General features: G+C 30.4%; 1 protein-coding gene across 7 annotated transcripts in view; it reads right to left on the bottom strand.

Moving 5' to 3' along the window:
- Positions 1-1391: 1391 nt before the first annotated feature.
- LOC113378755 (trithorax group protein osa) overlaps positions 1392-26381 on the bottom strand; it is a 102915-nt gene continuing 77925 nt past the window's right edge. For 4 of the 7 annotated variants that reach the window (XM_026619345.1, XM_026619341.1, XM_026619340.1 and 1 more), the window contains 17 exons: positions 23414-23558; positions 17576-17842; positions 16813-16961; positions 15459-15702; positions 14746-15120; positions 14099-14274; positions 13729-13770; positions 13349-13546; positions 11631-11847; positions 10343-10510; positions 9529-9636; positions 8478-8664; positions 7006-7318; positions 5882-5965; positions 4765-4909; positions 4473-4648; positions 1392-4151 (listed from right to left, as the gene is read on the bottom strand). In XM_026619345.1, the coding sequence (XP_026475130.1) occupies positions 2043-4151; positions 4473-4648; positions 4765-4909; positions 5882-5965; positions 7006-7318; positions 8478-8664; positions 9529-9636; positions 10343-10510; positions 11631-11847; positions 13349-13546; positions 13729-13770; positions 14099-14274; positions 14746-15120; positions 15459-15702; positions 16813-16961; positions 17576-17842; positions 23414-23558 (5103 nt within the window). In that variant the 3' untranslated portion in view covers positions 1392-2042. The remainder of the gene's footprint in view (positions 4152-4472; positions 4649-4764; positions 4910-5881; positions 5966-7005; positions 7319-8477; positions 8665-9528; positions 9637-10342; positions 10511-11630; positions 11848-13348; positions 13547-13728; positions 13771-14098; positions 14275-14745; positions 15121-15458; positions 15703-16812; positions 16962-17575; positions 17843-23413; positions 23559-26381) is intronic. The other 3 variants (XM_026619342.1, XM_026619344.1, XM_026619343.1) reach the window with 3 other exon arrangements.

Below are 26381 nucleotides of genomic sequence, written 5' to 3' on the forward strand. Positions count from 1 at the left end.
AGTAGTGATCTGCACAAACCGCAAGACGTGCTGCGGCTGTTGTTGCTTCTGCCATCCAAATAATTGAGATATCATTTGCACAAGTTCAGAAAAGTTAAATTTAAGAAATGCAATTTTATGCTCCCATGACTTAATTATATGTACAAATACATCAACGGCTCAACCAATAGTGCGCTTGTTCCCATCAAACATAAATCGTGCGTCATATCTTACTCCTCCAAAGCGATCTTATTATAATATAACGACAAACTTCGCCAAACCCTCTTACTGGAATAGATCAGTTAACACATTGCCCATTTTTAATGCCTCAATGATTGATATGCCAACTAGGTCACCTGTTGGCTATAGGTAGTGCACTTCGCTTTGCCAGAACAATTTATGAGACCTCTTTTAACTACTATTTATGATTCTAAAATGATGCCTGATCTAAATAATATTGTAGTTCCTCCATATGCAAGAATACATCCACAAGTTCGAGTATGTAATAGCTATGAAAATTTACTTGAATATTCCACAATTTTAGCAGAACCTAATTTGTATCCACCACCAACTATTCCCAATATAGCCCAGTACAATTCAGATACGATTTTTAATCCTGCAGTCAACTTTAGTATATATGAACAATAATTAACTAGCTATACCAGAAATTAGCACATCTAACCAAATAGGACCAGAAATATATTGATGAATAAAGCATAATGACAGTTTTACTTTTTTTACTAGAGCTATTTTTTTTCTACCAACTACATCATTTTTGAACACTCAAGAATCCAAGAGTACAACATCATACTATAACCATCATTATCATCTACAATAGCAGGAGTGAAGAATGTGATAGATTACCCTCACTATTCTGATAAACATGTTTTCATTAAATTACCTACAAAATACCTAAAATATATATGTATTTTTCAAACCGATTTCTAAAGTTTTAAGCCTTTCTCTTGTTTAATTTTCCAATTGTCCAATATTTGAAGATTTGAAGCAAGTGTTACAATCTGTTGATAATTTGGCAACAGAGCATTCATTTAGTAACTTTTAAAAAATCAACAGATCTGAAAGTAGAGATTATATATATGTAAATTGAATTCACACATGTATGGGATTAATATATGAGTTGTAAGAATAGATTTAAATCATATATTAATTTTTAAAATTTGTATTCAAATATTTATAAATAATTATCAACCTATACCAAATAATACAATTATATTTATTTACTTTGAGTACTTATTATGTACATTTATTTATTTTTAATAATTCAGACATATATAAAGCATTTGCACAAGGATAATACCAAACATGAAATCTTGAGACTGATCAAACTTCAAGATTAAACAAATAAATACAAGTAGACAGATCAATACCAGATTTTAGAGATTTAAGTGGGTTATGTCTGAGACAGCCTAAAAAATGCTACAAATGTCAATTCTGTCAAGAGATTAAGTCACCAATATACATGAAAACTGATTTAAAATTTTTTCCGCTTCCTCACTTAAACCACTGAACTATAAAGTGTCTTATGTTTGAATATCATTATATACATTTTATGTTTTATACATACATGACATACGATGGTACATGCCTATGCTGATATACATATATGTGTATATGTACAGTATTTTATACATATATACGTATACAAGAATATACCACATACACTATATTTAAATATGTATGCTTTTAATGTCTCTTCTTTCTTGTGTTTTATCACTACACACAAAGTTTGCATTTACAGTTAGGGTTTTACTAATTACATTTTATAAAATATCATTATTTATCCTAATTATTATTAATAACATGCAGTTACATTTATTAAAACCAGGAGTTTTGTCTTCACAATCACTGTACATAACAGAAATATGTATTTCTGTAATAATTTACACTAGAGTCTATCTGCAAAAAAGTTCAGAAGGCAAGGCAGTTCAATTATACTCCAGTCAAATGTAAAGGAAATCCTTTTGTTTTTATATCTACAAATGTAATCTTATTAAATGTGCTTTTTATATTTATAACCCATCAGCCATTAATAAAAATACACACTACGTAGAAGCAGAGCATTGATATAGCACCCGTGAGATAATGGCGGCCACTTGTTGATCAAGAATTTGACTCATGACCAGACCCAGAAGACGTTGCTCCTGCTGCATAAACAAAGGCCGATTGTCAGGATGCCGAGCTAGATGTAACAATGTGCCAGCAGCTCTTCGCAGCATGTCCAGACTTGTTCCCATTGAATCTGGGTTATCTCTTAACATTGCAATTCCATGTTGATTAGCTACTCCCAATGCAGCCTGTTCTGCTTGCTCAATAAATGCAACCAGCAATGATACACATGGATTTTGTAAAGCTACAGCTCGAGCCATCACAGAATCAGCAGCGGCCAAGTAATGCAGAAGATTTACTGAAAATTCTCGCAGCACTTGATCCTCACTCCGACACAGGTGCCTCGTTAACACTGCACATAACCTTTCTAGACGTGAGAATGGTGGAGTTGCTATAACCAAGTCCACATTGGCATCGGTAACGCAAAGCTTGCACAGGGCCTCCAATGCCAAGCGCTGTGGAGATAGCAATGATGAAGGACCAACTGTTGGAAAAGGATCTTGACCTTGTGCTGAAGGGCAAACAGCCCAATGTAATAAACCATCTAATACGGGTCTACATATTTCTTCATCTAATATCCCAAGATCCATATGACCTGCTATATTTGAAGTGGCCACTAAAATATTTTCACGTATGTGTACTAAATAATCCCACCACCATTCATTTTCACCTTGTAAGCTACTACAAGAATCAGTAAAGTCAGAATCTTCCTCTCGGTCATAATTTCTAGTTTTATAAGTACGAACAGGGTGTTCATGGTGCAAAAGCAATAATTTTCCTAACAAGGCTACAAATGTGCTGCTTTTTGCAAATACCATTTCATTACCAGGCACAAATGTGAGATTACGGAGAATTGTAGAAATACACACACAGCGCCTAGCCATGGAGTCCTGACTCTCAGTAACTAGATATAAGCTGGATTCATCTCTTGTATAGCACTCATCTTCAAAATCACTCATTCTACGCCGTTTTAGTGTGCCGGCTGGATCACGCACATTTATATTATATTCTAAAAATTTTGATTCCATACTATCTACATTATTTTCTGTTGTATCGTCAATCAATTTCATATCCATATCCATAAAATCATCTCTCTTCATCACAGATTCAGTTATATCTAGTTGTTCCTTTTTAATTTTTGTTGAAACTTCATTATCGTCAATATTTTTAGTCCTAATCACATCACCATTACACACACTACTATTGCTTGTAGATTTCATCTGACAGGCGAACGGAATGTTTACGAATTCAGCTTGAAAACAGTCAATTATATAATCACGCGATACTAATTCGGACTGACCCGTCTGCCAAGGATCAGTGCCATGCATTATTAAACTATTGTAACTGGAGTCATCTCCTTGAACATCCCACTTTTTCACAGTATCCGTTACAAATATTTCATCATCATTATCTTCTATTCTGACTGGCACACCCTTTCGAGATATTAATGAATAGTTTATAGATTGATTTTTTAAATACACTTCCCTGTCTTCCGGATCAACTTTACAGGACGGTTTCATTGCTCCTAGATCTACTTCTGTAGTATCAGTGTTGGAAAGTTTGAATATGTTTTTCAGATCTTTTACTGGGTCAAATACATCCTTTAAACTCTTTTGGAAATGTTCTAAAAGCAATTCTAAAAGTTGGGGCATATGCACTAATCCAAAATAAGCAACTGAGGAATCATCATACAATAAAACATTGAGAACATCTAGAGCCCAACACGTTTCAGCAAGTAGACCTGATCTCAAAGCCATCATAATTCTCCAAGCCTCTACTGGAGCGACATCCCCTCTGCAGAGCTTTTTCCTTCGGTAAAGTACAGGCTGCGTTGCTTCTACGCTGTCCAAAGGAAAAACCAGTTCCCTCTTGGGGGCCGTTGATGAAGGATAAGCGCCTACTGCTGTTCCTGGTTTATTCTGTTGCTGAGGTGGCGGCATATAAGCTCCTTTGCCATCTGGTCTAAAAGGAGGTCGTTGAGCTGGCCTCAAAGGTGAGCTTTGAGCTACCCCTTGTGCAGACATTGGTGGCCATTGTTGTTGACTCTGTGGAAATAATATTAGAAAGTTGAGATATATTCAAAAGAAAATATTGACATAGCAAGTATAAGAATGATGTTTCTATTTCCATTTTCCATTGTTAAAAACATTTAAGATAACGGTGTAATAGCTGATACTCTATTCACACTCAATGAAGTTAGCAATATTTGAAAATTAAGCATAAATAAACTTGCTTGAATTCAAGTATATGAATTCAAAATTATTTTATGAAGAAGAAAATCACACTGTTTTCATTTATCTTAATGATAAGCTGTTCATATTAAATTATACAAGGAATTCCCTATTTAAAAAATATAATAAATTTACCTGTTGTGGAGGCTGATATGGTAATTGTACTCCTGGAGGATATCTATGTTGATCCCATTGTGGACCAGGCTGTGCACCAGGAGGCCTACTACTGGTGTTATTCCACTGTTGAGGTGGAGGTGCATTTTGTTGTGGATATTGTCCTCGATATTGACCAGAATTATTAGGCCAACCTGCTACAATACACATAAAAATCAAATAATGATAGCATTAGATATATAACACTTTCTCTTCATGCGATTTACTCAATATTAAATTATTCAATTATACAAATTATTGTTTATATACTTACGATACATCTGAGGTCTATGTTGATAAGGAGGATATGGTTGCTGAGTGTCCTTTGCAAAATCAGGATGCCTTCTCGGTTGCGCTGAAACAGCAGGAGGTGGCATTCCTTTATTTCCGGGAGTTCCAGGAGCAGAATTTCCATAGGCCTATTAAAACAATTTTATATTGTACATGAATTATTTAAATATAAGATTAAATGGTACCAAGCAAAAATATTGTATTGAGCATGCATTTATATTCACCTGTTGTGCATGGTTTCACTACTTTTGTAACTTTTGTTTACACTGCAAGTATTTATTTGCATACCTTCACATTGCATACACAGATACATGCCTATGTATATATGCGCATGTGCATTTATATAAACGGACACAAACACACACATGCATACATACAATTAACAGTCAATTGTATATATGTGTACATATACAATTGAATATATGTATAAACTATATTAAATGGTGTTTAGGGTATTCGAACAGCCACAAAACTATGGTTTATCTAATAATTATCAGTCTAAATATGATTTTTGCAAATATAAATTTCTGAACTTTTACATGTGGATAGGATCCAAATTGCCATAGGTGTTGTTATAATAGAAACAAAAAATATGAATAGAATTAGCATCATAAAAACAATGTTATAAAAACGTATGCCATTCTAATAATGTGAATGGTGAAAAATTTTAACAATGAGCAAAAATTGTAAAACCACTGTATTGCTCAAACCTTCATTATTTATATGCCATTGAACAATTTATTTCTTGTAGAATTTGTGACCTCATTTAAATAAAAATCATTTGAATATATTACACTGATGATAAAATACAAACCATAGTCTCGAAACATTTGTGAATTTAATAGTGAATAGTGCAGTGTGTTTATATCAAGATTGTTTTTTTGAAGGAAAATGAAAAAGCATGAAGTATTAGTAACTATGATAATTACATTTGTTTAATGTTAACAAATGTTTTTAAAAAAAGTGCATAATTAATTAATATGAACATGTAATATTTTACATGAATGATTGAAGAAATAATTAAATAAGCACAAAGTATGATCAGTTACTTGATGCAATCATATGCTATAAAAATTCTATTAAAATAAAACATAACATACGTGGTAGGACGTTTTAGCTGGAGACAAAGGCGCTATCAATTGTCTCGCTAATTGCGAGCTCAGGTTTACAGAAGGTTGAGAGATCTACAAATTGACATTCACAAAATAATAATACAAGCATAGAAATGAAAACTAATCTTATAAAAATGCAAAAAGTTATTACTTTTAGCTTGGTGCTAAAAAAAAACAATATAAAAACTAACTAATTTCATGAATTAATATCAATCATATTTGTAAGATCTACATTCTACAAACTATACACTACACAGCAGCATAGTTTTTACATAATGCAAATAAATATATACATGAGAGTAAGATATAAAATACCTATATAAATTTTCACTCTCACAAAAAAATAATAATCTACCATAGTTTTAGTTAACATTGATTATTAAATAGATTATATATATATATATATATATACACGTACATACAATATTTTAATGGTATGCTGCACCAAAGCATATAAATCAACTCATTTATAAAGTTAGTACACATGTTGATTACTTAAATGCATTTTGGCACATTTATATTCAGTGTAATGTATAACTTGTGAAAACATATTTGACAACATAAATTATGTCCCAAATGATAGATATAATTACTTATATATTTAGCATACAGAAAAGTAACTTTACTCTAAACACTTAACAGTAACTATTATTTTTTATAGACTAACACAGCATACTTTGACTAATAATACAGTACAAGATAAAACTGTCTTCTAAAAAAAAAAAAAAAAACAAAGATTGCAATGCATTGCTTAATTGATATTGAGAATAGAATTAAATGTCAGAGTCAAACATCCGAAGAATGCATTAAAAGTGTTGTATTATAATGATGTCTATTGGCCTAGAAAATATATAAACATATTATACAGCAATAAATTAATTTACAACCTATTTTGTTGTTTTAGAATATGTCAATTAAACAAGTAATAAAAGTTATCTAACAATTTAAATAAGTAATTCAAGTCAAGTTATCAGCTATCACTATTACATTTGACCAATAAAATAATTGTTTCAATGAACAAACAGATTCTATTCCCACTAAATGTATTGATCTCAAATTAAAATGCTATGCAAACTTTGTCTTATTATAAACCAAATAAAATTGCAAATTACCTGATCAGGTGGTGGTTGCCTGTAGTAATCCTGTGCATTGGGTGGAGGTGGAGGGTAAGCGCCTGCAGGACCACTGGGGGTGCCTTGTGTGGTGGTACTCGAGCTCTGAGTACTAGGACCAGTAGCAGAAGGAGTGGTTGGTGGACCTGGAGGACCAGCGGCGGTCGGAGCGCCTGAACTTGGTTGACCGTACGGTCGAGGTGGCGGATAGTTGCCACTATTAGAAGCGTAATTCCTGTAAGGATCCGTTGTACCGGGTTGCGCTGCGGCGGGTGGTGTAGGTGCACCGCTCGGCGGTGTATTGTATTGATTTCTGAAATTAATTACAAATTAACGCTTTTATTTGCTCAACTATTTAAAATATTTAATATGCATAAGTACAAAACGTAATTTAAAAAAATTATTGACCTCATTTATGTACATTTTAAAATTTGTTCTCGAACCTTGCAATAAATACTAGGTAGGCTTTTCCGATTTTTCATATTAAAAATTAGCACTACAAAATTATACAAAATTTTCTATAAATGAAGATTTACTTTTTTTTAAATCAGTAATATTTAATAAATGTTGGCATACAGATACTAAGAATGCACACATCAAATATATTATATATTCACACATATACAAATTTGCCATAATTTATAAACATATTTTATTATTTGTAATTTATTAAAAAATATTTAAAAAAAACGATGTTTGGAGTCTGATGTTATCAGCAGTTTAATTAGACAATTTTGAATTATAAAGATTTTGAGTTATTTGAATTGTGACAAATGCAACAAATACCGTCTGTATGTTGACTTCATGTCTGCAGGTGAACAATGAACCAATAGGGAAAAGAAAAAGTTTTAGTTGTGAAGAAAAACAACGTGCACGGTCGAGCATCGATTTATATGCCACACACATGAATTTTAGTTTTATCAATAACATTTATTGTGTTATATGAAAAATCATAATTTGAACAATTAAAAATAGAATTATTTTAGTTTAAATTCACGTATTTTTCGTTTTTATAATACAATATAAATAAAATAAAATTGTATAAATATAAATATTGTATAATAAAGAAATATCATAATAAAAACTATAGATTTTTTTATTTACATTACATTCCAATTGTAAGTAAAATAATTTTTGAGTGTTTTAAAGTTTAACATCACATATCAGTTGACAAACAAGATAGCAGACAGTTAATGCCTGTGAGCGACGTTTCGAGAAAAAAAGGCGCCGTAACGAAGTGGTTAAATGCAGTATCACAATGGATAACAAACAATGATATAAAGAAAATTTAGTAAATAGTTGACTTAAATTTCTGACAATACAATACAAAAATTTAAAATTGCAAACTAAAATTAGTTTGCCATAAATATTCATATTACATATTATATAATAATATTCAAATATTTCATTTAGCTTAGTCTTGTTTCATATAGAAATGTAATTAAGTAACATAATTACCAGATAATACATACCTATTATCTGTGGATTCAGGTCCATACTGCTGATAAACAGGCCTGTTTCCAGGTGGATATTGCCCTGGAGGACCTGAAGTATATTGGCCAGGGGGCCCAGGTGCAGGCCCATACTGGTCAGGAGGACCGCTGTATGGAACACCATAACCACTTTGCTGGCTCTGATAAGGCCCACCTTGTTGCATTCCTTTAACGAAAAGATAATACTTGTAAAAAAATAAAAATTTTATGTAGGATCTTAAAACCTAAACTTATATGTAGAATATGAAAATTAAAAAAGTGTAATATCAATATTATTTCATATAATCACATGTAATATTTCATAAATAAATATATATGTTAATATGATCAATTAAGTTACACAATAATACTAAATACATATAATAGAAGAAAGGATATGAAACTCCAAATCACACAAATGTTATATTCCAACATGCCCACATATCAATTAAATTTTTCTAATAAAATATTTTGAAACTATTTCTTGATAGCACACGTTCAAATATTGGTAGAAAACTGGTAGCGATGCTGAAATAAAATATGATCCAATTTATACCAATATCAAATGACAATGTATTCATAATTATATTGTAAAAAATAATTTATAATAATAAAAAAAGATCATGATATAACTACCAAATGAAAATGAATATGATAGCAATATAATAAGCAGATTACAAGATGATAAGAAGCTAAAAAATGGGTGGTAAAAAAACAATCTAGCATATGAAAATAGTATAACCATTTTTCATTAAAATTAATTGGATTACAAAACTACAAAATTCAAAGTTCTACCATAAAACCTGCTCGAAGCAAGCAATCAATTTCCAAACAAACATATAGAGTGCAACTGAAAACATAAGCATTTAAGGCTATAGGTCCTATCCCAAATATTTAAAGCCTATTGATAAACAATCTCATCAAATCATGTTCATAAATAGAGGCAAGCATAAAGTTTATGATATCAGCTCAAATAAAATAATACAACGATTCATTCAAAGTAAAAACATTCAGAAAAACAATAAGAAAATTAAGGAGAGTTAATATCAACCTTGTCGATAAGGTGAGTTTCCTGGTTGATAAGGACTGCTCCTAGTTGTTCCTACAGGATCATCAAATGGATTGCTAACTGCTATGTTGTCTCCTGATGTTGCATTACCTGATTTAAAAAATCACAAACACCCTCAAACAACACCGCAGACAGTTTTGATTATGTTAACTCACAAATAAGATTTCACAGTTCTGAAACTACACTACGGCCATATGCACTATACTGCTTAATTTGACTAGCATGGCAAACATTTGCTCAGTAATTACATAGTAGGTAATAAAATATAAATTTAATACAGTACACTTCAAATAAAGAAATAAATTATCTAATTTTCTGCATACATGTACCCTAATACTCAAACACACAAAAATCACTATTTTACAAAAAAATCTAATGCAACTAAAAATCTCTTTAAATATAACAATTATTTTTAAAATAAATGAAAATGTGATGCAGGAAATGAGTAGGAATGCAGAAAATATTGCAACTAAACTATGATTTTGTTTAATTTAAATAAAATAAAAGAAACCAGAAAAAATGAAATCTTGTAACACACTTGAATAGAAATAATATGATTATATGAATATGCCAATAGCCTAAAAATGATAGAATGAGATGATAATATACAATGACCCAGAAATTAGAAATTTAGGTTTGAAGGAAGTTATATAAAAAACCATAAATTTTGAAAAGTTTCCTAATAATGAATGCTAAATCCAACTTTAAATAATTGAAGTTACTTCAATACACATCTTACCTAGAGTTTCATATCCAAAATAAATGATAAACAATTTACAATGTATTGTTAACTAACCTGGATGTGGTATTTGAGAATTAGTTTGAGATGGTGGCCTAGACATATTAGATGAATTATAATCAGGACCAGAACCTAATGGGTAACTAGAACCGTAACCACCATATCCATCTAAAGATGCCCCACTTGAACCAGGAGCAGGAAATGAATCTTGTGAATTTGATGACCCTATCATTCATTAATAAATATACTTTAAAAACAATTAAACAAAAACCATAAATATAATATATATACACACATATTAGAATAAATGCACTAAGCACTTGCCACTTTTAAGTAATAAATAACTGAAGATCAGTAAAGTAGATAAAAAAGTAATACGTTTTCAATATTATGTATATATCATTCATCAATAAAAAAAATTACAGAATAAAATGGATGCATTATCAATGCTGTTGAAAACAAATATAGAAATACTCAGATTTTTATTAATATATAGATCAGATAATTTTATGTTATAATAAATAATATAATATTTGTTATCATTAAATATCAATTCTATTAGACCAGCTTCCAATTTTTAATTAGATATACGAGGTGTGTTCAAAAAGTACCCGGAATTACTAATAATTAAATTTCGCGGGTCTGGAGTGTCTGATTGTCAAAATTTTTTTTTTATTGTGTTGGTATACATGCCCATAAAGTATGATAAAATTTTCAGCTATATTCACTGTTTACTTTGTCTGTGGTAGTCGCTAAGGTTCGACGTGTTTTTCTGAGCTCGGCGATTTTTACAATGGAAGAATTGAAAAGTCAAAGAATTTGTATTAAATTTTGCGTAAAAAATGAAATAAAGTGTTGCAAAGTGCAAAAATTCACCAGATATGGCTCCGTGTGACTTTTTCCTATTCCCAAAGTTGAAGAGACCCATGAAAGGACGGCGGTTTTCCTCGATTGAAGAAAATCGCTGAGAGTGCTCAAGGACATATCAAAAAGTGAATATCAAGGGTGCTTCGAAAATTGGAAAAAACGCTGGCATAAGTGTATTATATCTGGGGGGACTACTTTGAAGGGGACCACATTAATGTAGACGAATAAATAAATATTTTTTTGAAAAAACGAAAATTCCGGGTACTTTTTGAACAGACCTCGTAATAAATATTTGACAATATTTCAGATGAAGCTATGCAAAAACAATCTTAAAAATTCATATTTTAAATAACTGTAGAGGTTACTGTTGCAGTTTTAAACTTTGTAGTTTATAAATAGCTTTGAGTGATTATTATTAGCATCAAAACCAATAAACATTTCTATAAATTAAGAAAAAATAAATATAATGCCAACTAACCTGGTGAAGGAACTGATGCTGCTTTGGCACTTTTCTTTTTGCTTCCAGCTTCTACTTGTTGTATAATTGGACCAGGGTCTATTCCACCGCGGTCGAAATGGCATTCAAATGTTAACAAGTTCTTAGTGTAGTGCTTTCTTAAAGTATAAGCTGCACTACTGCTAGCGCCAATACCAAGAAGCCCAGCTATATCTTTCCATGTTTTATTTTTTGTCACCTAATGACACAAATGTAAGGGTGATAATAAATGTAACAATTGAATTGTATGATTTTGACAAGGTATTGAATAATATTGTTTTGATGAGCTTGAATATTTGCAGGATAACAAAATTCATTTTAGAGGTATGGTTTATTGAGCAAAGTATCTTATTTTGATCCCTAGAATCCGAAAATCGTAAGTGCCTAAGTGATTTTTAAATCGACCCACCCTAATATATATATATATATATATATATATATATATATATATATATATATTTAGTACTTGAAAGTAATATGGCACAACATGTACTGTATGTATCCCCAGAATATTATGACTTTGAAATATGTGCACTGCTATATATACTGAACATACTTCATACTGACAATGTTTAAATAATCTTAAGCCAATCTTTCTAATATATTAAAATTTAACATAATTGCAATTTAAATTTACAACAGCTTATTCTATATAATGCTCAAAATATGAAGAACTTCAAAAAAAAAACTACTTCACTTTTAATAATATTTTACACTCTTAGTTACCATTTTATTCAGTAAGAAGTGCAATCAGTTGATTGTTAAGCATGATGTGGACACAAAAATTTATATTTTACTCTATAAATAAAATTAAAGATTTCTATTGAAATATTGCCATCGCTACCTTTTAGAGTGTTAGTACCCAACTCTAGTAGTATATATTTAAATTAAATATATAACTGAATGTTAATCTACAATTCATTAATTCCAAAATATTCAAACATTGCATCTAAAATGCAAATAATACTTCAAATATTTCAACTTATATAGGATATACACTATATTTTCTATACTACTATTTAGCAATTAATAGAATATAGAATAGACACCAATAGGATATGACAAAATGCATTATTTGCTTTGAGAATTAGAGCAATAAGCAATGAAAAACGTGCGCAAAAACTTATATTCAAGATTGAAGAAAATTAAAAATAAATGACTAAAAGCAAGCCCAAGAATTATAACACACAATTTACATTTTTGTTTTAACATAATTTAAAATTTCCAAAAATGTAAATGTTCTTGTGTCTCTCACCAGAATCTGACATTATTTTATATGTACAAGTCGGACTGCAGGTGTGTTAGTGGAGCTATTGCATCTACATCATGTGAAGTCATATTTGATAATTATATAAAAAACTATGCACAGAAATATAAAACTATGATGCAAAAGGAAATGAATATGTAATTTTAGTCTTCAAACCAACATCACATCAATTTCAATTGTTGCTTCATTATTTGTTCCACATTCATATATTAAAAAATGTTTAAATTAATTTAATTGTTGAAGTATTAACAAAACAATAATTCTTTTTCTGTTTTTATATATTAACTACTATTAAATTGATCAATAATACTTATTTAATAAAAAAAACACATTAATTTAAAAATTATAATTCACAAAATTAACAAAGAAAAAGTCTTCACATGATATAGAACTAAATACTACGTGTCTCTAAGTTAATGGAACTACACGGCACCTTGCATACCTCGACGAAACCGCCTCTCTCCCGTACAAGCAAATAAAGTCTGTATAGATCCAAAGGTTGTTTTGATATTGTTGGGCATGCTGATATTGGTGTCCTACGCTCATCCATAAAACTCAGCAGTTTGTCCAGCCAAAGTCGCCTATCCGGACAATCATCCATGTCATATAATTTTGACAATGAGTCAGATTTCTAAAAAAGAATAAAACAAAGCGTTATTTATACTGATTCTGGAATATTTTGACTAGAAACTTCTAGACTTGAATAAATGAGCAATCAATGTGGTAGGTTAATTTAAAAGATAAAGTTGAAAATTATATAAAAGAATACTAAATAGTAAAAAAAAAGATTTAAAAAATAAAATGTAAGAATACCTTAGATCTATAATTTTCCTGTGGGATGTGACTGTTGTATATCTGCAACAAAAAACAATAGAGTTACTTTTGCATTACAATATTTTAAAACAAAAGAATACAAATATATTTGCTGTTTCCAAATATTCAATACAGCAAAAAGAATTTCTAAAGCCAATTAAACTTAAATATATATAATTATTATATGATTCATTACATATATATATGTAGATATACATACATATAACAAATTTGAATTAGTTTACATATTTCACAAGGAAAAAAAAACATCATTAATGATGTGATTTTTTTTTTTCAAGAATATCAACATTAAACAAAGTATCTCTATTTTTAAAAAATCTAACATATACATATATAATAATAAACTTACAGGGCTGCTGGCTGGTGTCCTAGGCCATGATGGTGAGCAGAGCTCATAATCATCATGACCATGTTGCGTTCCAGGTGAAGCATTTGACGGCGTTAATGGAGGATGTGAATATGGGCCAAGATCTCCACCACCTTTACGAGATTTTTGACTTGAACATTGAGGGTCTTCTCCTGATGCTGACAAATAGAGAAACATATGAAATGAAAGTAAAGAACAAGAAGGAAGATAAAGAAAAAACAGTTACAAATAAATAGATTATGTGCCCTAAAAATAAAAAAGTAAGCTATAAATTAAATAGAAAAGTATCTATTCTTGAATTATGCAGTTGTTCGTATTAGGTAGCTGATGTTATTTTATTGATGAATTATTTTATACAGTATATTCAAGTAGATTGAAAACAGTAAAAAAAAGCAATTATTGTATTAGAATGTAATTGATAATAACAAAAATCAAATCATGTAATGAATTCACATTTAATTTTTCTTCATAAAATACTTATACAAAATTTTTCAGAGAATAAAATAAATAATTTCAAAGTTTTACATCTCTATAAGAAAAGTCATTGGCGAGAAACATAAAATGTCTTTTGAGTCATTTGTCCACTAATTGTAGTAAACAAATTTGCATATAGCAAATGCATAAAATACCTGCTGATGCATTGGATAATGTACTCTGTTGACTGGCTTCATCCATAGGTTGCCCATCTGGTCCAGTAGTGACCAATGACGTGACGGGATGATGATGCTGCAAGTGGCTGGAGGCAGAAGAACTTACTCCATTGTCCTGAGGTCCTGTGTTGCTGCCGTCGGCCATCGGTGGAGGCATAGGTCCAGGCGCACCCTCGCTATTACCATGAGCAGGACTCGAATTTGAAGGCGGACCCATGTTGGGTGGTCCCATCATAGGCGGTGGTCCCATTTGATGCTGTGACTGAGGCGGAGCCATAGATGGTTGTTGAGGTGGTGGCGGTCCCGCCGCCCCGGGAGGCCCCATGCCTGGACCATTTGATCCAACACTATAACCTAAAACCAATTTTATAATATTCAGTAAAATTGAAAAAAACACTACATAACAAAATTCAAATCTTTGCTCTTTTATTTACTTTTGCACAAACTTTTTTGGAAGCAAAAACTAAAGTAACATTTAGTTGCTACTAAGAATCACATGCTACTAAAATTTTACAGAACTAATTATGAATTTGTATACATAGTTGTAAATCTTAGCTCTGAATGAATTGTGTTTACCAAGATTTTTTAAAAACAGTTATAATGTTGTTTGAAAATTGGTCGACAAATATCTTGTATTCATTACAAAGCGCATAGCCGTGAAGTTTCTTGTTGATTGCTATTTATATATTTACCTCCTTGTGGAGGCGAAGGACTCGGTGCCGTATTAAACCCCATTTTATGCTGAAGATGTTGCTTGAGATAATGCGGCCGAATAGGTGATCCAGCAGTATTGACAGGAGAAGATGGAGGAATAGGTCCTCCAGTAGATGCAGATTTACCACTCGGTGCCCCTGGTGTAATATGATTCCCTAACATGCTACTAGGAGGTGTTTGTTGTGATGGTTGTGATGGTATCTGGCCAGACTGACCCCAGTTCTGTAAAATACAATTAAGTTAGTGTTCATGCTTGCATTTTCAACAATCTGATAGGATAGGTTTAAAGCCATTAGTTATTGAGTTAATATCAGATGCATAATGAAATTACAAAAACTACAAAAATAATTCTGATATTTATTATGTTTCAATCATTTGTAAATAAATATGAAATTATATATTATATTTCATCTCATTTGTAAATAAATATGAAAAAAATCATTATATTATATATTTTATCATTATTTTTATGTGAATAAAAACTTGAGCGGGCGATCAGCCACAATAGCGATGCACTATGTGTGTGCTGTATGCATTCGTATTGCATACACTTATTATATAACTGTAACTTTTATTCTAAAACGTATTTTTAAATAAGTACATTGAATAAAAATATATGAAGTTAAATATATATGAAGTTCTCAAAACAATTATTAAATTTTGTTTACACATCCTGAACTTGTGTGTTCTGCTCTATTGACGGAAAACAGTAAAATAATATCCCGTCACAAAATGTAATTCGACCACAAAGGATTAAACAAAACAATTCAATATTATACTTATGTTAAACAAATAATTACTTATAGGGTATGCTCCATGAACCTTTGACAAGAGTATAATGGCTTTGTTCCTAGTGCAACAGAACATGATGATCGAATCAGGAGACATAAAAAAAATATCACATTCTCTTTGACATGACAAATCGCCTGGAAATCATTCCAGTTTGTGAAAATTAATTTTTATGAGCAAGAAACCCTGGTAAAAAATTAAAACTGGAAATGAATATCACTCCATCCTAATATAATGCTGCATGTAGCACAGAATTTGAACTCGGATTCTTGTAGTTGCAAAGCAAAAGCTTTTACCGGTGCACCACAAAAACCCAAGTAGAATAATGAATTAAAATTTAATATAATAATTAAAATATAATATATAACAAAAATATGAACTAGTTTGATATTATGGATTAAATTACATATATAGAAGTGTATCAAATTTTTATTTAACTCATTCTAAGTTCAACTATTACTGGTACTACTAAACACATTTTCATATTCATACTAATGCATAACGGGGTTTAAATTAAAATTGTAGAAATTAATTTTGAATTACCTGATATCCAGGAAATTGTGCATGGTTAGGTACAGGTCTACTAGGATATTGACCAGGACCACTCATACTATTATTAGGCACTGGAGGACCACCTTGCGAAGCACCACCGTAATTGCCAGGACCATATTGCGGCCGCGGAGAATAATTACCTATAATTTTGAATAATTAATTCAATATACCTTTTATGTAAGGAAGTTAAGACAAATTTCATTTCTCACATAATGAAGTTATGTGTCGAATTTTATGACAAAACAAATTCTTGCCTTTTATTTGCTTATATAAGTTTAAAGATGATTTTGTAACATATTTGTATCTTTAATATAGATATCAAAACAGTTTTGCCATAGAAAACACTCTCCCGCAATAAGAAATGGTTGCATCAACATTATACTTACAATTTTTATTGTCCATTAATGAAAATAAATTCAAAATATTATTTTCTAAATATTTAGGTAATGAGAATAGTATATAAAAGTTTTGAAATTTTGGTCTAACGCTTTACTGTATTATCCTCGAACAACATTTTTATAGCGTGGTTAAATGCACTTTTTGTACTTAGTGTTGAGTAAAAATTTACACCAATTTATATTTTACAAATAGTTTCGTGTGTAATATTTGAAAAAAAAATCGTGTTATCACATTATCTTTAAAATCAAGCAATTATAGAGGCCATGGTCATATGTTAGAACATTACCAATTATATCTTATTTATTATGAAAAATTTAGGAAAATAGCTTTTACGTTTAGGTTAAGCTGTTACTACCTTGCGGATATTGCTGCGGCGCATAAGGAGGCATGCTCTGTGGTTGTGAAGCAGCCATTTTATACGAATACGCCCCTGGCTGTTGGCTCGAAGGAGAATGTGTAACAGCGCCGCGTGCAGGAGCCGCTATCTGCTGCTGCTGCGTAGCAGACGGCTGTGAAGATGGGCTCTGCTGTTGCTGCTGTTGACTCTGCTGTTGCTGTTGTTGCTGCGAATCAGACTGACTGCTGCTTGATGGCCGTGGAGGCATCGGTACGTTTTGTTGCCCTATAAATAGAATAGAATATATGGTTAATGTAAATTGCAGAAATGAATGAATGAAAACATAAACATAACAATAGAAACAGAAATTTTTGCTAATAAAACGTGTGTATATTAATTCGGTATCAAGAGTGGAACGAATATTAAGATATAAATATGAACATACCACGCTCAATTTTTTTCACAATTCCTATTTCATAACATCATTTCGAAACTAATATATGCCTTAAATTCAGTGTAAATTCTTACAGTAAAAGGTTAATGAAATTAATAACACATTATAAAATATTAATTATAAATTATGTTTAACCCTTTGAGTGCTGAGGTAATTTTTGCATATGTTGCATAAATTGCGTGAAGATTTTTGGATCTGGATGGTGTTTCTGGAATATTTTTAGCCTCTTACCACTTTTTCTCAATATTTTCGATTATTTGACCAGTAAATTGTAGTCGGGATATCTTTTATTCTTTTGTATTATGCGAATACAAAATGTATGAATTTAGAACCATTCTTCCGAAGATGTTGAACGTTACTTTTTCACAATAGTACTAGCATCGCAATAACGACGCTCCGCACTTTATGCACGTTCATGTGGCGTCGATATATCGACGGTTAGCACTGATAGGGTTAAATACGGATGAACTGTCAACTTTCTGTTACAAGGCAGGATTATAATCGTAATGAACTTGTGCTAACAGAACACCTAGTATCCTTTAGTCTATATTTAATAACTTATTTTAAATTACGCAGCATTATTTATTGCACGTGCAAGAAGTACACGTGTATTGGTCGTGTAAGAACCAGAAGAAAATACTCTTGGAAAACAAATTGAGATTCCGTTCCAAAAACATAAAATATAATCGAATATAGTCGATTGTTAATTTTAAATAATTCAATTAGTTGCCAAAATTCGGTATTATGAGCAAAGAGATACATGTTTTTAAAAATCAATATTGGGTTTGAATTTTCATTGCATGGTTGGAGAAATAAATAGAATTATAAGGGCTTGAAAATACTTTTATGTATGAGCGTACAACAAAGTTCAACAAAAAAACCACCGAATTTTATAATCATTAAAAAGTTATGGGCAGGCCCATAACACAATCGAAAAGCGTATAACTTTTTCTTTTTTAATTGGTGCTTATAAATAGTAGAAAAATGAGCTTTATATGTCAACTTCATCATATCCGTGCAGTTGCTATTTGTTAATATTATTCTGAAAAAATGCATCAAATGTCCTATGTAAATCAATATATCAAAAATGACTAAATCTTGTGAATTTCCGGTGCCTGACAAAAATATAATATTTAATGAAATTCTTAAATGAAGATTTTTCCCTCATTCAAAGAAAGTATCGGAATGTTCAATCTTCAGAAAAATATGCATATATTGCAAAGATTTTCTTTTCTGCACTTCCTGAAATTATGAATTCAAAATTTAATTCCACATCTCAGTTCGAATTTTAAAATCGACGTTCATAGAGTAATCGAGATGATTAATAAATCATTACAAATATAAAGTTAGTTTTCTGAGTGTTTTTAGTGAGTGACGGCGTATTGTCTTAACCCTTTTCGGTTGAATTAAATTTGGAGATGGGTATCGTAGTACTCGGAATCATTTTCTTTCGATAAAGCAGAACCCGCAAGTTTAAGATGTGTAAACAAGATTTAATAATTGTTTTGTGAACTTTGGGTATATTTATACACTTATCCAGTGATGTTTTGTACAAAAGCTATATTTTATAATTACTGTTACCCTAAAAAAAGAATATCATATAATATCTTTAAGTTCATCAATATGGAAGTTCTTTCTTTCATGGTGTTTCAACTGTGTTTCTTCTACGTATAGTAGATAAGTATACCGGTAATTACCTACAGAAAATCCAGGCTGTTACAAGACAACCTAGTAGTTATTCTTTCTAGTTGTTACATATATTTTTAACATACTCGAGTAGTATTTTTCAACTTAATATTCTCGCCGCAATGATCCCGAACGACAGTTTTCACTTCGCGTTCTTCATATTCTTACCTCGAAATACGAAACTACTATACATAGGAAAATATTTCCACAATGTGAGAATCCTACGAATCAGCGATTGTACAAAAATAGGTCGATTGATCAAAAATCGGTAACATTTTCGTAGCCGACATCCAAGAGTTGTTTTGAGCATATTTATTTCTAATTTGCCTTTTCAACAAAATGGAACAATGGTGATAATTTGTTTTAGACAAGCTTTGCTTTCATCAGCTTATGTTGACCACGACTGACGAAAAGTCTGTGTCTGAAATCACTAGAAAGGGCTAATTATAACTGCCACTATATAATATGGTTCGTTCATTGTTGATATCTTAATATCTTAACACTATTCCTACCGGGACCGGTCAAATGATCGTTTTTGATTTTTCCATTAGTATTTTTCATATCAAACGTAATTGAATCGTCATCAAACCTTATGACTTTTCCTAATATGATACCTTTTTCAATGTTAATTTGTTTTTTCAATTTTTATTTTTGCAAAAAAAATTGTATACTGTTTTACCTACCGCGACCGGTCATTTGACCGGTAGTACGAAAGACGATGTTGGGACGGCATTTTTTGTAGTAATTGTTAAGAATATGATCGAACTTACAAGAGAATGTAAATGCAGAGGTATTTAGAGTGGTGAAAACTGCCTTCTGCAAATTTATATGTATTTTTGCAATTTTGTTTGCACGCTTATGAGGCAAGGTGTAAAAATATTGCACTTCTACGGTATAAGAAGTGGGTTGTCTCATTTTTGCTCAATGTCTATGTGTAGACAGATTTTTACGAAGAAATCCAAACAGCAAATTGATAGGCTTTGTTTTGAATTCAAAAGATGGTTCAACTACATTGACAGCTATCAAAATTGTTGTAAAAGATCACGTATTACTATCGACAAACATAAATTTTCAATAAAAGTAAGGTGTAAATTTATTCAACACGTGAACAATAATATTCAGGGAAACGTAGTATGAGATTTTAGTAACCATTCAATATACGATGTAATTATAATTATGCCCAACATATCGCACAAATGGGGTGTACAATTTTGATAACCATCCAGTATAAGTCGCAAATCGAGAATTTCTTTGAAAATTTATAACTGATTATCAGTATTATCAAAATCGCTAGTACGATGTAAAAAATATATAACGTTTTACCATCCTACTTACAGCTAAACTTTTAGTTCAAATAAACCGTGATGGTAGGTATAATTGAAGCAATACAACAGCTACAAATACTGGTAGAACTAAAAATCAAGGACTTCATAACTCAAATAATATTGGCAGTTTTGGAAGCCAAGAAAGAAGATTCTAATTTTCACTTTCATACACATATGTTGAAAAAATTACACTAATACGGAAGTCAATTCAATTGGTATTAGCGCCGTGATTGGTGTAGATGTCATTCATAAAATAATCAGAAATCATTCGTAAAAATATGAATTTTAGAGAGAATTTATCAAATATTTACATTATTTTGAATTTATTCAGGATAAAATCAATTGTTGTCACAAAGAAATTACGGGAAAACAATGTACAAGGCAGGAACTTTTTATTCTAATTAACTTGCCGTATAGTTCCAACAAGAATTCAGAAAAAAATCAACCAAATATAAGTACATTTAGAAAGACGATAGGGAGAAGAAAATCAGCCAAAAACGTAAAAAATAGGTGTGCAGAAAATACACTCTAAGAAAAAAAATAGTAAAATATAGGATTAAAGAGAATAAAATGTAGATTTCGCATTCTAAAATAAAAGAAATATTTTTTATTTGCATTTCTATACTCTTAAGCATTAACTCTTCATTCAGTACATTTGACCGGTCGCGGTAGGAATAGCAAATATGATATGTTGGTAGGAATAGTGTTAATATGATGTTTAACGTGCCAAGCAAACGCCTTTATTATGTAATTAAAATCAATTGTATTCATATGGAGATGCAAAAGCTAAAGGAATATGTACTTAATGTTGGTACTTATGAATTTGTTTTTAAATATTCCCATACAAAAGTTGGTATTTTATCCATAATTAAACAGAATTTACAATAAATATTTTATAATATGATAAAATATATACTTTTTCTGTAAGAATTTATACTGATGATAAGACATATCACGGTCTCAAAACGTCTGCAATTTAAATCTAGTGGTCTAGTTCATATTCACATCTTCAATATTCGTATCAACATATATATTTATATTTATTTTGTATGATTCTGAATTTGATGTTGACATATGTATTAACAAGGTCTAATAATCGAGCATAACATCAATGAAAAACATGAATTTCTTTCAAAAATTTATATATATATATATATATATATATCTGTGTGTGTGTGTGTGTATAAAACAAGTTGTATAATAACTTTAATCCTATAATAATTATTAAAAATTTCATATATTTACATTCAATTTTCTTAATTGTTTTTTCCTCTTTACTATTTAAATTGTAGATCTACTGAAGATGGCAAAACGTATGCAGTAACAAATCAATTTTTAATTTTTTTTATACACAAAATTGATTAGCAGAGAAAATATGTAGTTTTCAAGAAAATTACTATTTTCATCCATTTTTTCATTATTGATTTTTGATATTACTTGAATCCGTTTACCAATATGAGAATTGGCAATTCCTATGGTTTGAACCATTAAAATCATTTATTTGGGTGAACTACTACGTAATAAAATTCTGAATTATAATACAATAGATTATCAGCGTAAGCAATAATTAACTAGTTGGTACTGGTATTTTGCCTTGAGGCAAGTCACATGAACTTCCCGAATTGTTAAATAAACGACTTAATCGATAAAATATAATTTATTAGTGATTAACGTTATTACGATCACGTTAACTCGGAGTATTTTCTAAGAGCAAATTTTCAAAAATCATCAATTTTTATAATTGAACCAGTTTCCGTAGGACTTTGATGGTTTAGTATGTTCATTAAGACCAAATACTCTATCGTTATACCAAGTAAATCATCTAATTTTAATTTTAACAAACGTAAAAAAACTACTCACTTTCTCGAACTTTGTTGAATTTTTGAAATTGAACTACTTGTCGTAAGGCCGTAATATTTCAGTAAGTTCTATAACACCATGATATATATATATATATATAAACAATTTCATAAAAATCGGCATAATATTTTAATCAGCACAATTCCCAATCAATATCTTTCGAATTGTTTTTGAATTTTCAAAATCGATTCAGAATTGCGGGCTAAAACGTGGACGAAAATGTTTTCACTTTTCTGCTATTCATAAAGAAACGGCTTGGCCGATCATCGCACGAAACTGACATACAGTAGTCCTCATCGAGGTGCATCAAATGGCTTTTAAATTTTTGAAATTGGTCCAGCCGTTTTTGAAAAAAACGTCGATTTACGGCAAAAAATCTGTTCACATACACACACACTCACATTCTTTTTCCAAATTTGGTCTCATTCGATTCAGAATGGCTTGAAACGTCGAGAAAACATAAAATTAGCAAATCGGATTTTTTGATGAAAACAAACTTCTCCTTCAGGAAGTTAAAAATTTCAATCTTACCGACAGCCGGGGACATGGATCTGGAGCCAGACGATCCAGTGGGCGATGGGGTGGGCCTCATCCCCTGCGAGGTGGGCGTGCCCCCGCCGCCGCCACCAACGCCGCCGCCGCTCGTGCTGTCATTGCTGTTTTGTCCGACAGTGTCCTGCAATTAAAACAAAATCTTAGATTTAGGTTCAATGAAGTTTTTGTATCGAAGGTATATGAATCAATATAATACAACGATAATACATAATTTATTTTCTGCTCTACGTATTGTATTTTTATCCCAAATCGAGGTAGTTCTCTGACGGTATAATAATCTATACAAATACACATATTTACATTATTTAAAATATATTTGTGATATATATTGAAAACATTAGTGAAGTACGGAACCAAATTTTTCTAATTCGCAAAAAAAACTATTAGAATCAGTTAGAACGCTTATATATGAACCCATCATAAACATCTTACACAAATTAATAATTACTTGAAAATCGTCTAAAAATATGGATTCAACATGTCCAAAAATTGTTACATTTTAATTAATAATTACAATTAATTTAAAATAATCATATCCAATAAGACATCATAGCTAGCTTTTTGTTAAACGTTAGTAAAATTATTTCAATTGTCTTTCAGGGTGTTCCATAATTTGTTGTGATTTGTTGTTCGAATGAAATAAAAATACAATGTTGCCTCAAATAAATTACTCTGATTCTCAAGTTTAAATTGTATAATTCATTCGAAGATACAAGGGAATAAAACAAATATAATAAATTATTCCAGAAACAAACTCAAACTAATTCACGTATGTTAATTAATTAGTTAACTGTGATTGGAGCAGTGGCAAAATTTTAGAATTTTTAAATTTTTAAATTTTATGTACTGAAATATATATATTTGAAAAAACTCAAATTTTCAAGATATTTAAAATATTTTCAACTATGCCGGTATAAACGTATAAATTGTATCGATTTTGACGACAATATACTTAAAAATGCTCCTCCTCCTCCAATTACAACACTATACACAAATTTATTAAAGCGTGCACATATAAACTAGCCAGCTTTCTCAATACGTTCGACGATTTAGGTATTCAACTTATGAATAAACTTCCACTCAATATCCAAAAAAAATTTTTATTTGCTTTTAAAAATGGCAATCTGTCGTTATGAAGAGAAAAGAACATTCAGTAATTTTGGATGATAATTATATTAGGGAAGAAGGAAGGGCGAAAGAAATACAAGTGAATTAATAGTAGTACTGTTGCGAAGATTCAAAATAACCTACAAAAATAAATGTAATATTGTAAGATAGTGCGCTGAGCATAACAGAATAGTATGTATCGAAATGTTAGTGCAGAATTTCAGATAAAGGCCGTTTTCTCTTGAGCCGTTCGATGCCATGTTACTTCACTAAATTTCTGGCCATGACGTTTGGATGGGGGTGTATTCTTTCTTTATACCTTAGACTGAACTTATCAATTTCTTCCTTATATCCGAAACAATAAAAAAAGTTCCATGCTTCCCTAGTTATACTTTTCAAAGAATTAACTTTTTATGACATTGCCTAACTTTCTCAATTTGATTTCAATTTATTTTTTTATTTATTATTTTTTTGCATAATTCTTATCCTTTATCTACGTAGTCTGACATTTGATTTGATCTCCTGTACAACAATGTTTTTTTTTTCATGTTTAAATATGATAATTTTTATTTATTTAATATCGCTAATTTTTCATTGCTATTTTATTAATTTAATTTTGCGGTTTTAAATCAGTATAACTTTCACCCTTGTGCAAGCATTTTGGGCTTGACTGGTGAACTTTAATATGATGAACTTGATGACGAACGTTGTATGTGATGTTCAAATGCTTTCTTTCAGTTTTTTTTCAGAAGTGAAAATTGTAAATAGGTATTATAAAATTACTTTCATTTAAGTATTAATTATGAATAATATTGACAAGATACTGAAATAATATTTATTATTATTTAATACGGCTTGCTTATGAATAAATAAATAAATAAATATGTATTAATTGAAAATGATTAAACAACTTATTAAAGTAAATTATTAAAATGCTACAATGCTTAATATTCAACAAACAATTATCTCGATATCATACTTGAAAGTGTCATACATTATATACAAAAACCGTATGCAAATTAATTGCAGAACTTATTCAAATCACTCAATAGATTAGGCCTTGTCAATATCGGAGATAGAAATCCGCAACAATGACGTCAATACATCCGCATTACATCATAATGAATGTCAATTCGCTTATCGCCGGCAGGTATATGAACTTATCTATTCGATGCTGCAATGCTAATTGGCTAAATATGTGTCAACGACCCATCAATGTTTCAGCGTGTTTTCGAATACAAGGATAAATTAGTTGTTTTATCTATAACTGCTTTTGTAGCGATTTGGCCTACTGTTATTGATAATATCATCACAATACGTAAGTGCTAACTATTCTAAATATATGAATGGTATTTTTGCATTAGTTTCTCATACAATTACACCATCATGTAAATTATAGGTTGACTTTAGTAGTAGAATGTAGAATGCAATAAACTTTTATTATTTGTAACGAATAACAAATTATTCTCTTTGAGTAAAATAACTACAAACTCAACTACATGATGATCTTAATCGAAATTTTCAATTATGTATTAGGATTACATTATTCAGATACTGTTATGTTATCTATCATATATAGCTAAAAAAAACTTGGGGCAAAAATTTTGGGAAGTATTCATATTGAATTTCAGCATTGCTGGTTTCTTATATGTACTCGTATATGAATAATAAAATGATCTTTTTGATATGTACTCGTATATGAATTTCAAAATGTATGCATTTCAATTCCAAATTATCTAGATTCGTTTTAATCATGTCTAATTTTATTCAATAATGTCAACAAGATGAATTAAGATGTTGAAAATCTGTTTTCAAACCTGGCAAAAAATGCATAGTT

The sequence above is a fragment of the Ctenocephalides felis genome, unplaced genomic scaffold, assembly GCF_003426905.1.
Source record: "Ctenocephalides felis isolate EL2017-DRISC unplaced genomic scaffold, ASM342690v1 CF-g0.4_SCAFFOLD_01886, whole genome shotgun sequence".
NCBI lineage: Eukaryota > Metazoa > Arthropoda > Insecta > Siphonaptera > Pulicidae > Ctenocephalides > Ctenocephalides felis.